The sequence below is a fragment of the Xiphophorus hellerii genome, chromosome 14 (assembly GCF_003331165.1).
Source record: "Xiphophorus hellerii strain 12219 chromosome 14, Xiphophorus_hellerii-4.1, whole genome shotgun sequence".
NCBI classification, from domain to species: domain Eukaryota; kingdom Metazoa; phylum Chordata; class Actinopteri; order Cyprinodontiformes; family Poeciliidae; genus Xiphophorus; species Xiphophorus hellerii.
The window spans coordinates 6287455-6302685 of record NC_045685.1 but is presented as its reverse complement, the minus strand read 5'-3'; the positions used below and the strand labels follow the sequence as shown (position 1 = coordinate 6302685).

General features: G+C 39.2%; 2 protein-coding genes across 3 annotated transcripts; both read left to right on the top strand.

The window, feature by feature from the left end:
- The first annotated feature begins 567 nt into the window (after positions 1-567).
- LOC116733495 (putative ferric-chelate reductase 1) lies at positions 568-5793 on the top strand. 2 transcript variants are annotated; one of them, XM_032584350.1, is made up of 7 exons: positions 568-702; positions 948-1250; positions 1387-1575; positions 1662-1757; positions 1877-2012; positions 2131-2268; positions 5047-5793. In XM_032584350.1, exons 2-7 carry the CDS (start codon positions 1029-1031, stop codon positions 5088-5090), a joined length of 825 nt encoding a protein of 274 aa, XP_032440241.1. In that variant the 5' UTR covers positions 568-702; positions 948-1028; the 3' UTR covers positions 5091-5793. The 2 variants fall into 2 exon arrangements, with proteins under 2 accessions (XP_032440241.1, XP_032440240.1); XM_032584349.1 differs by having other exon boundaries at positions 571-702; positions 1027-1250.
- Positions 5794-8546: 2753 nt separating this feature from the next.
- LOC116733238 (mucin-5AC-like) lies at positions 8547-15031 on the top strand. The gene is made up of 12 exons (XM_032584021.1): positions 8547-8684; positions 10764-10868; positions 10911-11284; positions 11415-11606; positions 11719-11808; positions 11967-12099; positions 12204-12373; positions 13358-13549; positions 13649-13744; positions 13858-13993; positions 14072-14200; positions 14293-15031. Exons 2-12 carry the CDS (start codon positions 10766-10768, stop codon positions 14334-14336), a joined length of 1659 nt encoding a protein of 552 aa, XP_032439912.1. The 5' UTR covers positions 8547-8684; positions 10764-10765; the 3' UTR covers positions 14337-15031.
- The last annotated feature ends 200 nt before the right edge of the window (positions 15032-15231 follow it).

The window sequence follows — 15231 nt, the reverse complement described above, 5'->3', positions numbered from 1 at the left end:
TGGCGTTCTACCTCACCACTCATCCACCGCATTTTATGACAGAAACCGAAGATCCATAAAGGAGCGTTTTGTTTAACCATGGCAAACATTGACAACTGAAAATTGCCAACAAACTTGACAACTGAAAACTTTTCTCATTGGAAAAAAACAAACAAACTGCAGTGTATAATAAGAAGATCATCATAAGTCATTTGTCACTGTTTAATTTTTCAATGACAATGTTTTATTTTTTGTTGCTTTCTACCATTAATGTGTGGGTGGGTGTGTGAGTGGGTGAATATGTTTGCTCCATCTGTTATCAATTAAAGGTAAATTTTCATGGGATACAACGCTAAGAAATTTCTCAAAAGTGTGGGACTACTCCAGCTTCTCTGTGCAATCAGAGAAGCTGAGGGGGGGAAAAACCCTTACTTCCTTGGTCTAATCATTGACATAATTTAATGTGTGTTTAGGGAGGACTTTAGAAAAGTAAACTCACTAAGTAACTTGCCACACCTATGAACTTCTTTCCTATCCTTCGGTGTCAACTGTCCTGTCTCCTCCCTCCCTCTAGGTCCTCAATACTGGCACAGACTAAATAAGTGTCACATATTCCCCTGGGAATCAGAGGACATCAGGAACAATCCACCTGAGAGTAACGCCTAGGGATTAAACATAACATTTACGAGATACTCTGTTCAAGGAATTCTCTTTTCTTTCAAGGTAGGCACAAGAACATCCTCTGTCCACTTTAAAATAATTTTCATATTATAACTCAACTATATTGCAAAGAAAGACTCTTTCAACCATACGAAGAGCTAATATAGTTATACACATATTTATGTAAAGAATTTTACTTAACTGCTGATTAGTTGTTTAGGGATATGAAGTGGCGTAGATCTTTTTTTTTTTTCAAACAGTTTTAGTATTTTATAAAAACTAAAACTTTTATCCTCTTTCTCTCACAGGAACTATTTATCTCACATCTAACTGAAGCTAAGTTTCGCCTTACATTGCTTTACTAAATTGTCTTACTCTTTCCTGGAGGCATGGATAAACGTCTGATCCTCAGTGTTCTGTTGGTGGTGCTGTCCTGGGAATTTATGCCCACTTATGCTGAGACAAACGATATGGTCACATTTAATAGCACTGCAACAGACAACAGAACAGAAACAGCAAATACCACGGTAACATCGACTAAGAACGCAACTACAGTGGCACCAACCAACATCAATATTACAGCAGAATCAGGCATCATACATGCAATTATGGTAAGAGATGGAAAATAAATAATAGCAACAACAATAATAATACTAGCTGAATAGGAAAACACAATAATCAATTATGACATTTATTGGATGGCTTATGAAGTTGTGATATTTAAAATGCATGTCTCCACCCATGCAGACCAGTATTTCTCGGCAAGAATGTGGCACCTCAAAGCTCTGTGTAGATACACCCTCAAAGTGCGATCCTGCCTCTGGAGACTGCTATTTCCTTTCTGTCAAGAAACAAAGTAACCAAAAGTACACCTTTGAGCTCTCAGGACAGGCACAGGGCTACATTTCTGCTGGTCTGTCAACTGATGCATATCTGGTAGTGCACTCTTTTTATGATTCTAGATTATAGTATGATTTTGAAGAGGAATATGAAAAGTGATATAATGGTATATTTTTCAACAGAATGACAGTGGGATAGCTTACATCTGTGCGAACCACAACGGTGGTGTGCGTTTCTTCGCTGGCTTCTTCAATAATCTTGTACCAAATGTGACGGATGTGAGTAAAGCTTTTATAGCATTAGTAGGTGTTGGGAAATATTTATCAGCATCTGCAACCCGAAGTTTAGATGGACACAGTATGCTTTTACTTTCAATTGATTCAGTTTCTCTTTTCAGTTGCTGAACGTAACCGAAAAGCACGGATCCGTCAACTCAAGTAAAATCCAGTGTATATTTACAGCTGATCTACCTGACACAGAAAAGCGAGCAGCAGGTTACGCTATTGGTATTTTTACTGGACCTTACAATTCCAGTAAGAAAGCACTTAAAGCACTTGCATAATTTCACTGTTGCTCAGAGAAGAAGCGTATTTGTCAAAATCATTGGTAACATGCATTGAAATCTTTTTGTGTTTTTGCATCTTTGCTGAGGTACTGGGGAGCTGGGAGTGTCAAAATCCAAAACTCAAACGACTGCCGTAGTTGACCTGTCAGACCCTACCGCCAATTTGATTGGCAACAGCGCTTCCTTTGTTTATCCGGTCACACACACACATTCATTTTTACCAGGTAAGCTAATGAATCTAAGGCTGTGTGATGTAGGAATAGGCCTGTCACGATAGCAAATTTTGCTGAACGATTATTTGTCTCAAAAATTATTGCGATAAATGATAATATTGTTTGAAGACCTTTTTACACTGATTTAATGGAAATGACGTAATAATGCATGTGATTTCCTGCCAAAGATAGATACACTTTATTTTCAAAAGGACATTTAACACTGGAACTGATAAACAAAACAACCAAAAACAAAATGGATTCTCAGTCTCCATTAACAAAAAATGTACTTGAATAAAAACTAAATAACATAAAGCCAAAGTGTAAATAAATACTGCATTCAACCAAAAGAGTGCAGATTATGAAGTCTGTATATTATGTTGCCCTTCAGTAATAATTAGATTTAAATAGAGAAAATGGGCACATCGACTACCTGATGCAATAGTTCACACTACATGATTTTTTGCCCCTACTTTTTCCCTTACGACCATCTTAGAACGTTGGTCTTTCTAAGATTGTCGCTTGTGATTTCATAACCGATCATCCTGTAGTGTGTGGTGTGTTATGGTAGATCGTTGTTGCCGCTCTGATCTAAATCAGGGGTTTTCCCCGACTGGGAGCTTTAACGCAGTTTGTTGAATGTGACAGGTAGCCAATCAGAAAGCGTGGATTCCCTCTGTGTTTTCTGAGGGGGAAGTACAGAGTGGAATCCCTAACAGCTGACACGGTGCAACAGGAAGTCTAGCGGACATTTTAGATGATATGTGGAAACATTAATGTTTATTCAACATTTTGTGCAAAGAATATAGAAATGACAAGGGGAGGAGTTGGAGCAAAATTGCTACCGCAGTTGATAAACCCGGTAACTTTTCAGCTGTTCTTCGTTAACGTGACATAAATAGGTTATAATGATTTTCATTCAGTCAGGACTGACACTAGCCACATGCATTGCAGGTAGATTGTAGTAAAGTATTGATTAATGCCTGGTTTTAAAATGAGTAAACTGGAATTGTAGTGATTATTTTGTGCCCATTGTTGGACAACACACGATTGAACCGTTATACCTAGGATTTCTGTCGGCTAATGTGTGGTCTGTCAGGTTTTGAAAATGGGCCGACAATCCGACAGCTCTAAGATCCTGTCCTGTGCTCTGGGATTTACACTAAGGAAATGAGGAAGGGAGGGTCAGTGGAGAGCACCGGAGTTGAGCCTTTTTTTCATTCAGTGTCATCAACAGAAAGAGAAAAAGGCCAGAAGAGACGATAATGCTGATAATTAAATTGATTTATCGTACGATTAATTGATTTATCGTTTATCGTGACAGGCCTATGTAGGAATGCCACTTTGTGAATGCCTGATGTCACACCAAAGTTGGGTTGTGTGTGCTAATGCAATACCAGTCAAAAGGGAGGGTTGATAGCTACTACACTAATAAAACATACAGAAAAGCATAATAACTATTATGACATGCCATTTTTTTTAAAATAAACTACACAAGTTATCTTTACCAGTAAATAAATCTACTCTTCTATTTGAAACAGTGACGTGCGGTGAGGTTCATAGCTGGTGAGGCACTGACTAAATCAAAATCAGACTTACAAATATAGACGCCCTGCATGTTATTGTTTACATAAGGAAATTTCGCACATGCAGACAACAATGGAGGGCAAAAATATAATTCTTTAACATGCCATGCCGCCGTAGAATAAATCCATTAACTCAATCAAACTTGGACATGTAGATATTATTAATTTCGTGCTGTGCTCCACAGCAAAGGAAAAAACGTTAAAGTACAACATGGCCTTTCTCACCCTGTGTATAGCGCAGCTACCGCAGACTCCATAGCAACTGACAACAACGCCACAAAAAAACCCACTCAAAGAGCAGAACATTCAGTCTGTTGCAGTAGTATGGTTTTAGACTTAATGTTTATTTTGTGATTATTAATAAGTGATTGCTGTGGTAAGAGGAAAAAACTATAAATATATCGCTGCACTTGACTTTATTGCATGGCTAGCTCCATGGCTAGCTCGCTGTTTCTGTCTCTTAGGCTGCAGTTGTGGAGCCACAATGTCTGGGATCATGAGCGCCCCCTGCCATGAGGCAGGAGAACTGCCTGCCTCACCTCGAATCTGTTCTCTGCCGTTTCTGATCGCTCCTCAGCACACGAAACTCGTTACACACACAGTTGGTGACAAAAAACACTGTGCATTATATAAATAAGCAAAATTAGGGGAAATCAGTTCATATATGAAATGTTTTTTAGCCATTTTATTGGCGACGTACAGACAGGAGGATCATGCTCTCATTGAATGGCTGCCGGTGCAGTTAGCGAGAGGTTGAGCAATCAAAGGTGAGGCTCAGCTCACTGCTGCCTCACCGGCTTCGCTTGCGAGCATTTGAATGGGAAAATGCAAAAATTCAGTGATTTTTAAGAAAAAATAATCAGAATTGGTGAAGCTAAATGAAAATTAGATACTTTATAGTACAAACCACAGGGGCTAAAATAGCAATATAAATTATTTTATCATTATATATATTTTTCCATGATGACAGGTGAGACTCTGCCTCCCCTGACCGCGCGTCACTGATTTGAAACTGAATGTCTCCAAGGCCTCCCTGGTTTCTTCTCAGGACAATTTTCCCAAGTGTCAAAGCTCCTCCATAAAATATGTTCTCAAGGCTACGTGCAGCACACATTTTTCATTAGTGGTTCTCTAAACCTGCTGATCTCTGACATTAAAATTAACAAGATATTGTATTTATTTCTTCTTTGTTGTCCCCCTACAGTTCTGCTGGCCACCATGTGTTTGCTGGCTTTCACGGCAGGGTGAAGCCACCGATGTCCACCGTGCTCGAAGAAAGCCGCAAAGTTCCTATCGATGTCCTGTGAACAGTTTTTCTTAGTTTAGTAGGATTCATTTTGTACTGAGTCGTTATTATTTGAAGAAATGAACAAAAAAAAAATCAAGTCTGTTATAAATTTAAAACCCTTTGTTTTAAGGGTTTTAAGTTTGTGTTTCTGAAACTAAAAGCGAAATGAAGTCAAATGCTTCTATTTATTAGCATAAAATTATTTACCCACGGGATTGTTGCAATTCTGCTCTGTCGTATGAATTAAACATAAAATGAAATTTAATGGACTACACATGAAGAAAAAGAAAAACCTTTTTAAGAGTTACAAAGAAAGATTGTGTGATTTATACCAGCATATCATCATGCGTAACAGCTTTGGGGTTTTATGGTCTGATTACCTTTAAAGCCTATTTCACTGGTGCATATTAAAAAAATTGTCTAATCTGACTTCTTTTTACATTATATTATTTTATTGTTATGGTGGCGTTGTTAGCTGTTCCTGAATTATGAAGTCTTTACTGGCTGATGTGTATGGATGTGTCAATATAAGGCGGATACTAATTATGGTACCATATGTTGGTGAAGGTAACAACATTAATACATATTTTACTATGTATTTTTAATCATAGTATGTCTACATATATGTACAAAGGTTTAATAAATATGTATTTCTGAAGGAAACACTTGGTCCATCCTTGTTATTCTATCTCTAGCATTGCACTTTCTCCACATATGGTGGATAAAATAAGTATTGAATCATGTAGACAGATTTCCAGAGGTGCTATTAAGTGTTGGTAACAACCCAAATAATCCATACAGTAAGTATTTCCCCTTCTCAGTACAAATGAATATCAGCTGTTTCAATTAAAACCCATAGCTTATAAAGACGTCTATTATTACCAAGGTGTCCCACAAGGAAAAACTCCTAATGGGTAAAAATGTGAAGTTTAAGTTGGCAGCAATCAAGAAAAATTGGCTAAGCTACTGATTAGCTCCTCACAGCTACATTACATTACGGCTAAGGAGATAAACGAACAGGTAATTTCATCACATTAGTTTTACTGTACCTCTGTTTTCGTCACGTGTTTCCCTTCTTTCTCTTCTCTTTCTGCCTTGAGCACCAGGCAATTTAAGGTTTTTAGACATGGAAGTTACTTGTGCTACAAAACTCAGCCCACTCACTCGTGCGCTGTCCGCCACTCTGCACGAGCCGCAGCAAGGGGAGGCGCATCACAGCTGAACAAGCTGACTTGTACAGAAAGAGGGGAGTTCAGCAAAGTATCATTATCTTTAAATGTAGTGTTTGATATTTTTTATGCTATGCAGCTAAATGGGCGCCAGCCGTCCACAAGGTAATATAAAGAGGGCCAAGAAAAAGTAGCTAACTGTTCTTTTAAAAACTTGTAGCTAATAATATTATTTCCTAATATGACAAATTCCAGGTGGCGCAGGGGGTTAGCACGCCCCACGTTTGGAGGCCTTAGTCCTCGACGCGGACGTCGCGGGTTCGACTCCCGGGCCCGACGACCTTTACAGCATGTCTTCCCCCAGCTCCTCCTCTCCCTCCTTCCTGTCTGCCTACTGTAGAAAAAATACGAGCCACTAGCGCCGCAAAAACTCTTAAGGAGAAAAAAAAAATGGAAGAAAAAAAATATATATATGACAAATTCCTAAGATTATCCTTTGTAGGACTAACAAAGGATTGTCTTATGTTAATTAGGACAGACCTTTTTTTGTATATTAGGAAATTATATTACTGTTATGTTACCCATGCATTATAGCGCTCATAGTGGCAGGTTTAGAAACTGCAATGATTAAGTATTTGTTTTCACATGGGTGCATGGAAAGAGGGCCGGCCTAAGGCATAAGCAAACTAAGCAGCCGCTTAGGGCCCAAGAGCCACTAAGGGGCCCCCTCGGTGGAGCTGAGGTTTTTGTTTGCTTTGTTTTTTAGTAATAATTTCAATAATATCAAAGACACACAATTTCACTATGAATAATTTCAGTTTCAGAAATCAGTTGGCCAATAAATGTATCCTATTATACATGTATATAATGTAAACAGCACTGCCTGAGATGCAATAAGTTTATAGCAGGTGTGAGAATTATCTAGTGATCGGACTGCTGATTGCAGCCGGTCCCCCTTGCTAGCAGAACTAGAGGGCCCCAAAATTACATTTCGCTTAGGGCCCCATGGAGGCTTGGGCCGGCCCTGCATGGAAAGCACACAAAGAAAGACTGAGTAATATATACATTTGCATCCACCTGTGTTGGGACTTGGAGAAGCTTTTTTTTGTGTGTGCAAGTTTATATTTTATGAATCGATGTAACTTTTGTGTCCCAGTTCTATTTTTGAGTAAGTTTTATGGATGATTGTTTTAGCTTCATTCAGCCACGTGTAGCTTAGTCAACAAAGGTATAATGCAGAATAATTGCACAATACAATCGGTTCATTGTTATGTAGCCTTATAGGCGTAAATTCAAGCTGTGAGATTCTCTTCAGCCTACCGGCATCATCAATTACCACGCCTCCGCCTCAGCCAACCAGCACCGGATTGTCGCTCCGCTCCAGCCAATCACCACGCAAGAGCTCCTTCAACAGGCCAAACAACCGCGGACCCACCTCCTCCCCGTCTCCACCCTCATCCTCCCGAGCATCTTCCAGACTCCCTCCAGGCTCCTTCCTCCTTACCAAAGTTTATTTTTCGTCTTGCCCCTCTTTGCTGGCGCCTTTAGCATTTGCCTTTCCTGCCTCGGCCCTACTCACTATGCTGGTATCCATTTTTGAAGAAAAAGCTTGTTGACGCTCCTTGAAAGTTTGCCGCACAACATTTGGACAAGCCTGTGACATAGTTTAGTCAGATGACAGTAAAGTTGAACTCTTTGGCTGCCATAAAACACAAACCACGTTTGGAGGTCAAAATGCTCCGTACATCACCCCATCACTGAAGTTTGGAGGTCAAAGTATTAACTAAATATCAGAAAGAGTCTTCAATACTTTTCACCTGTGCTATTTTACATTATTACACATAACTTAATTTCTCAACTTATTTGTTTTACTTTATTTCTATGCATAGGTTAGTTGGGTTGTTGTCAACACCTGGTAAAAAATGTATGTCAATAGCAACTTTAGATGTAGGTTTACTATAAAAACAATTGTGATACGTTCAGGACTTGTTGTGCCCGCAGTGTGCCAAAAATGGTCCTAAACAGGATGGCTAAGCATGTGCACACGGCGCACACACACACACACACGCACACACGCATGCACACACACACCCCTGGCACACATACCCTGCATACTTTTGATTAAATTCTTCTGAACAAGTTGTTTTACAGGAACTGATCTGATCATGCCCCTAAGCAGTCTACCGAATATTTTTGCTTGTGGTTTCAGTTGTTTTAACTCCTCCTTCTAATCTTAAATAGTGACAAACAGTAAACAGGTGCCCCATCTTCCTTTGGGAGTTTGCAGAAAGCATCAGAGACACTCCACCTGCAGATCATATTTTGGGGCAGTAACTCTGACAGCCGAGGAACAACCGATTAGACGGACGACAAGAAGATTCACAGGTAAAAAAAAAAAAAAAAAACGCTCTCCATTGTGAAATATTTCTCCTTACTGGACTAATTGCAGTACTTCAGCAGTAATTCAAACCACTAATTAAAAAGAGGAAAGCATTTTCTTCTCTCTTTCTCCCTCTATGACTTTACATCATACCTATGATGGTTATGTCAGTAAGGATGGCCACAATTATTTCTGGTTGCTAAAAAAAACCCAGAATAATTAATTTTTTTCTACTTTTTTTTTTTTTTACTTTGTTGCATTTAGTGTCACCTATTGATGATGACTATTTCTTTGATGTTATGAAATTGTACATTTGTAAGGCAAAAAGAATATTTTTTTTCATTATTAATTCAGACTTCAGCACCAAAAAATGATAGAATCCCTTTTAATGCTTTAGTGGTAAATTAAGGAAATGCGTCTGAGTCAAGTCTGAAACACCCAGGGCTCTGCTCCCGACTCTGTTCCTAACTCATGTTGCAGCTTCTTTCTGTTTCTGGAGTGTAGTCCTAATCCTAATTCCTAAGTAGGATGTAAATAGGTGAAATTAATTTAAATTTTTTTTTCTTTACTGAAATCAAAATTTTTATTCTGTTAATTTGCAATGCAGGAGAACTTAGCATTGCGTGGTTCGCAACTTCAAACCAAATTTTTTGAACGGAATAAAAAAGCAGAAACATCCTTTGTTGCTCCACACTGTGGAAATTCCTGGACATTAGCTTATGCTGTCTGTGTTTGCTACTTCAGTGTTGCCGATGCAGGAGTTTCACTGACTTTAATAAGTTGCTCTCAAACATCACTGACACTTCAGCCCGCCGTTCGGCATTTTAGCGGATGTGGCAGAGGTCAACAAAAGTCTTGAGCTGTTGTTGGCCGCAGCTAAAGAGAGTCATGTATTTCATTCTGGATGGACTTGCCGTGTTTGCAGAGCTTAAAATGTAGTAAATTAAAATCTTAAAACAAATTTTGGTCAGGTGAGCAGAATCGCATGTCACATAAGGAAGTACAGTACAGACCAAAAGTTTGGACACACCTTTCTAATTCAACGGGTTTTCTTTATTTTCATGACTATTTATAAGGCAAGAAATGCCACTTATTAACCTGACAGGGCAGGTTGACCTATGAAGTGAAAACCATTTCAGGTGACGACCTCTTGAAGCTCATCAAGAAAATGCAGAGTGTGTGCAAAGCAGTAATCACAGTAAAAGGTTGCTACTTTGAAGAAACTAGAATATAAGGGCTATTTTCAGTTGTTTTACACTTTTTTGTTTAGTGCATATTTCCACATGTGTTATTCATAGTTTTGATGCCTTCAGTGTGAATCTACAATGTCAATAGTCATGAAAATAAAGGAAACTCATTGAATTAAAAGGTGTGTCCAAACTTTTGGTCTGTATACGTTTGAGTTTTGCCTACAATAAATCAACAGAATTGCCTCCAATTAACTTAGATGGCGGGACGTATCTAACGAAGCCATGACATCAGAATTGTCTACAGGAATAGTAATCGTATAGCACATTCCTGATTTTAAAGAAAGTCTCACGGATGAATCTGGTTAAAGTCAGAATGTTTTATAAAGTCTCTGTTGCGATTATTTTCACAATTCCCTACGCAGCCTTCTCTCCACGGAAATGCCGTAAACTGTCGTAGGAACACCTAACTACAGAACTGCTGTAGCAAGCAAATGACTATAGAAATGCCATTGAAACAGTCTAACTACAGAACACACAATGGTATGTTAAATCATAAAAACCACATTGGACATGCATTGTGGCTGGTTTCTGTCCATTGACACAGTACATTGTCAGTTAACATTGTCTGGACACTGTTCTGGACAATACGTTTTCCAAGCTCTCCTGTACATGGGTCTTACGTCTAAGTGTGTGCAGATAGTCCATCCAGTCTCTATTGAATACCGATCTGGATACTGACAAATATTAGAGTTAGGATTAAATTAACAGTAAATATTCATAATATTTTGGAGGAAATTTGGGTGAATTAAAAACTCTCAAAGTTATGTTCTCATTTCTAAGTGTATCAAAATTCCCCATCAGGAATGATTCTGTCTATTTTGCTATTTTCTGTAGGCATGGATAAAAGACTTATCTACTGTGCTCTGTTGGTGATGCTGTCTGGGAGATTTGTGGGCACTCTAAACACTACGACAGCACCACCTAGCACTATGTTGACAACGACAGGAATAAAGGTGACAAGTCCCAGCAATATGTCGACATCCCCAACCACCAAAATGACAGCAACAGCAGAAAGCTCATCGACAAGTCCCACCAACGTGTCGACAACCCCAACCACCAAAATGACAGCAACAGCAGAAAGCTCATCGACAAGTCCCACCAGCGTGTCGACAACCCCAACCACCAAAATGACAACAACAGCAGAAAGCTCATCGACAAGTCCCACCAACGTGTCGACAACCCCAACCACCAAAATGACAGCCACAGCAGAAAGCTCATCGACAAGTCCCTCCAACGTGTCGACAACCCCAACCACCAAAATGACAGCAACAGAAGTCAGCGTGACGAGTGTATCAATGACAGCATCAACACAATTTGTCCCAGTGTCCCCAAACACTACAGTGCTAACCCTTGAGGTAAATGAAAAAGATTTTTTTTTTTTTTTTTAAATGCAAAAGAATAGAGCCGGCCATTGTAGATATTTTTTGTTAATGGTTAAACTGTAAATCATTCTATCCACTGTGATGGCTGTTATGTCTTTTGCAGGCCAACGTCACTAATGCTGAGTGTGGATCCAAGCAGCTGTGTGTAGCTGAGCCCTCTAGGTGCGACCCCTTTGTAACAGGGTCTTGCTTCTTCTTTGCTGCAAAGCAGGAAAGTGGTCGAAACTTTAACTTCGATCTCTCAGGAGAATCAAACGGATACATTGCAGCAACTCTGACAGCTGGCGGTGGGCAGGTAATTTACCGTCATCAACTCACTGGAAGATAAAAGGACTAAAGCTATATTTTGTATTTCTGTAACTTTGGTTCTGACAGTACCATTTACTTTACCCAATTTCCTCCTTTAGGGAGACCCGACTTATATCTGTGCAAACAGCAAGGGCAAAGTCAAATTCTTTAGTTCGATCCTCTACAATGGTGTTCTGAATATTTCAGAGGTGAGTTTTACAGTTATCTCTTAAGGTTACATTGATAACAAACCATCAAAGGTCAGTTTCAACTAGGTAACATGTTGAATAGCTTTTTGGCTTCTTTTGTCTGCACATTCCCATCTGCTTAACTTTCTAAAACTTCTGTTGTACTTTCTGCTCCGCAGCTCAATGTGAACTCAGTGAAGGGCAAGATCAAGGGCAAAACAATTCAGTGCAGATTCCTTGCCACTGTTCCAGAACCAAAAACTCGAGCAACAACCCTCGGCGTTGCGGTTTCAACGGGAGAGTACAACGACAGTAAGCCAACATCTCACAGTGACTTCACAAGGAAATGCAACATTTTAACAAGAGCAGAAAATGTTCAAATTTAACTAAAACCTATGTGCTTTCTCTGCTTTCAGCTAACGATGGCCTGGGTGCTCCCACCCCTGTTATAAAGGTCAGCGCGGTAGATCTGGCAAACCCTGATAACAACGTAACCAACGAGATTGCCAACACAACAACCCCAGCACCGACCGGAAACAATGCAACCACAGTGGCACCAACAGGGGCTCTCATCCCCCAACTTTCGGTAAGGGAGGCACGCGTACAGAGAATTCTCGCCAAATGGAAAAGAGAGTCGTTGTGAAAAAGAACGAAAAGCTCAGTTTCCACAAGCATACCCAGAAACACAGTAGAATTGAGAGTGGCTTCTAAAATGGCGAGCTCGTCCCAAAACATGACAACTGCAGCTTTTATGCCAAACATGTCCTCTGTTCTTATATAAACAAATATTTTGGTTTCAGACCTGGCCTGGCATTCATATTTTCTCTCAAGGGGTGATGGTTTCATCCCAGCACACCTTCCACTGAAGCTAAACTTAATGTAGTTTCCTCCTAATTGTACGAGCTTATGCATTCTTGTCAGCAGTAGCATGAGGCTATTCAGCGTTTCCCCCAGTGTATTGTAAGCCTGGCGGGCCGCCAGGTTTTACAGCAACTCTGACAGGTGCTTTAAACCTGTGCAGGCTAAGCATTGCTTATTTGTTTAAGTCTTTCTAAAATGTTTGCATTTTTTAAGACTTTATAGTTGGTGTTCAGGTATTAATCTTCCAATATTTCAATAGCACATAATTATCAAGTGATTCTTTTTCAAAATTTCCTGTCAACTTTAAACATTTTTTGACTTAAAAACACGACGGGTCGCTGGATGAATGACTGCCCTGGCACCCAACCACTGGCCTTAGCAAGTTTTCTGGGGGAAACTTTGCTATTGTAGGGTCTGTGATGACATTTTAAGATTTTTGAGACATCCTAAAATTGTCCATTTTGAGGATTAAATGGCATTTTAAATATCCTGCAATTGAAGGCAGCAGTACTAAACACCAGAAATAGTGAAATATCTTTATGTTTAAATATGTGAGAAAAGCAAAGGTTTACACAGTCTCATAATATGCCCCCCCCCCCCCCCCCCACACACACACACACGCATAACTTTAAGAATAATGCAGCTTTCCTCTTTCATAGTGGTTTGTGTCAAAGTACAAGATTTTAATTATTTGCCTTCCCTGTTGCAGACAGTTATAACCCGGCAAGAATGTGGCACCACAAAGCTCTGTGCAGCCGAACCCTCAAAGTGCGATCCCGCTGCCGGAAGTAGTTGCTATTTCCTATCTGTCAAGCAACAAAGTGGCCAAATATACAACTTTGAGCTCTCAGGACAGTCAGATGGCTATGTTGCTGCTGGACTCTCAAACAGTGAAAATAAGGTATGTCATATGTAAACGTACAGATTTGAATGTTTTCAGACTGAAGTACAGTGCTGTCTAAATCGATGAAACTGATCATATCGTTGTTGGGTTCGGCAGACTGGCACTCACACGGCTTACATTTGTGCAAACGAAAATGGCAATGTCAGATTCTTCACTGGCACCATTGACAATTTGGTGATAAATCTCAAATCGGTAAGTTAAGCTTACGTCGGAATGGTAAATGGGCGAGGGTCCATTGTTTTGTCAGTTTGTATGACCCAAGTTCTCCCTGAACATTTAAATAATCCAACTGTTTCTCTCTTCAGTCGCAGAACTCAAGCAATGAGCGGGGCACAGTCAACGGCAACAAAATCCAGTGCACATTTTCAGCTGATCTACCAGACAATTCTGTCCGAACAGCAAATTATGCTTTGTCAGTTTCAACTGGATCTTACGACGCCAGTAAGCAATCACTTTAAGCACTCATAAACATGAATTTATACTCCAATTAATGTTATTTTGTTTTCCTTTTTCTGTCAGAGACCTTACAGCTGGGACAAACAACGTTCCAATTATTGACAAGTCGTACAAACTTGTCGGATCCTACCGCTAACCTCACCAACCTGCTGAACAATGCCGCCATCAATTACACTCCCTCTTTCTTTCCTGGTAAGCTAAACACGATTTTTATTGAGTGTTTTTTTTTATTTATTTATTCAAACTAATGTATTTGCCTTATTTTCTCCTCGCTTCCCTTGCAGCTCTGCTGGTCACCGTGTATATGCTGGCCTTCACAGCAATGTGAAGAAACCAACGTTTCTAGTGACTTGTGATTTCTGCAACTAAAGAAAAAGGACTAAACTGGACCGTTTAATGTTTATTTATTATTTAAAGTTCAAACGTGAATGTAAGTCTTTAGATCACTGGAGTACAATTAAGTAGCATGTCCTGTTACACTTTTAAAGAGTTGCAAGAAAAGTGGTGATGTTTTTTGTTTGGGTTTTTTTTTTTTTTTTTCTTAGTCAGCATAAGCCAACTTTGATTTGATTTGATTTTGATTTATGCAACAGGACTGGGGTTTTGAGGTCTGGTTACATTGTAAAACTTGGTGGTTTATGTTAAAAGTTTGTGTTTTATTTTATTTTATTTTATTTTTTTAATTGTTGTTAAATTGAAAAACAGCTCGTGTAAACCTACACGTAACATTTGTGTTGCAAAATGTTTTCCAACACGTTTTATTCCTGCAGCATTGCTAAAGCCGACGCCATCAAAGTACTGCATTTGTTGTCATGATATATGTTATGTTATTAAGAACGTACAGGTGGTTAAATTATGAAGCCTTCACTGGCTGACGTTGTATGCTCGTCACGTGCAAACAGCATGAAAAAAATGCTGTACCATATGCCATAAATTGGCGAGTTAATCATTTAGACCTATGCTAAGATTACCAGATTTTTTTTAATTTTTTCAGTAGTTGAATAAATATATTTTCATCCAAACTGTCCAGTCTTTTTTGTTTGTCTCTACAGATTTTAAAAATAATCAAATTTTCTTTCTTGTCTTCAAATATAAGCTTTGGTATATTTATTGATGACAAATTGTGAGTAGTTGGTATTGTTGACTGACAGCTGGCAGGTTGCTAGTTTTCTCCTCAGGCTCAACTGAGGTGTATTCTGGTTCTGGTTCTGGTTCTGGTACAA

What these genes read in the sequence shown, in the direction of transcription:
- LOC116733495 (XM_032584350.1), top strand. Translation starts at nt 1,029, where the DNA reads ATGGATAAACGTCTGATCCTCAGTGTTCTGTTGGTGGTGCTGTCCTGG. An exon ending in TACTGGACCTTACAATTCCA is followed by an intron (nt 2,013 to 2,130) that starts GTAAGAAAGCAC and finishes ATCTTTGCTGAG; the next exon opens with GTACTGGGGAGCTGGGAGTG. An exon ending in CACACATTCATTTTTACCAG is followed by an intron (nt 2,269 to 5,046) that starts GTAAGCTAATGA and finishes GTCCCCCTACAG; the next exon opens with TTCTGCTGGCCACCATGTGT.
- LOC116733238 (XM_032584021.1), top strand. Translation starts at nt 10,766, where the DNA reads ATGGATAAAAGACTTATCTACTGTGCTCTGTTGGTGATGCTGTCTGGG. An exon ending in TGACAGCTGGCGGTGGGCAG is followed by an intron (nt 11,607 to 11,718) that starts GTAATTTACCGT and finishes TTCCTCCTTTAG; the next exon opens with GGAGACCCGACTTATATCTG. An exon ending in AACGGGAGAGTACAACGACA is followed by an intron (nt 12,100 to 12,203) that starts GTAAGCCAACAT and finishes CTCTGCTTTCAG; the next exon opens with CTAACGATGGCCTGGGTGCT.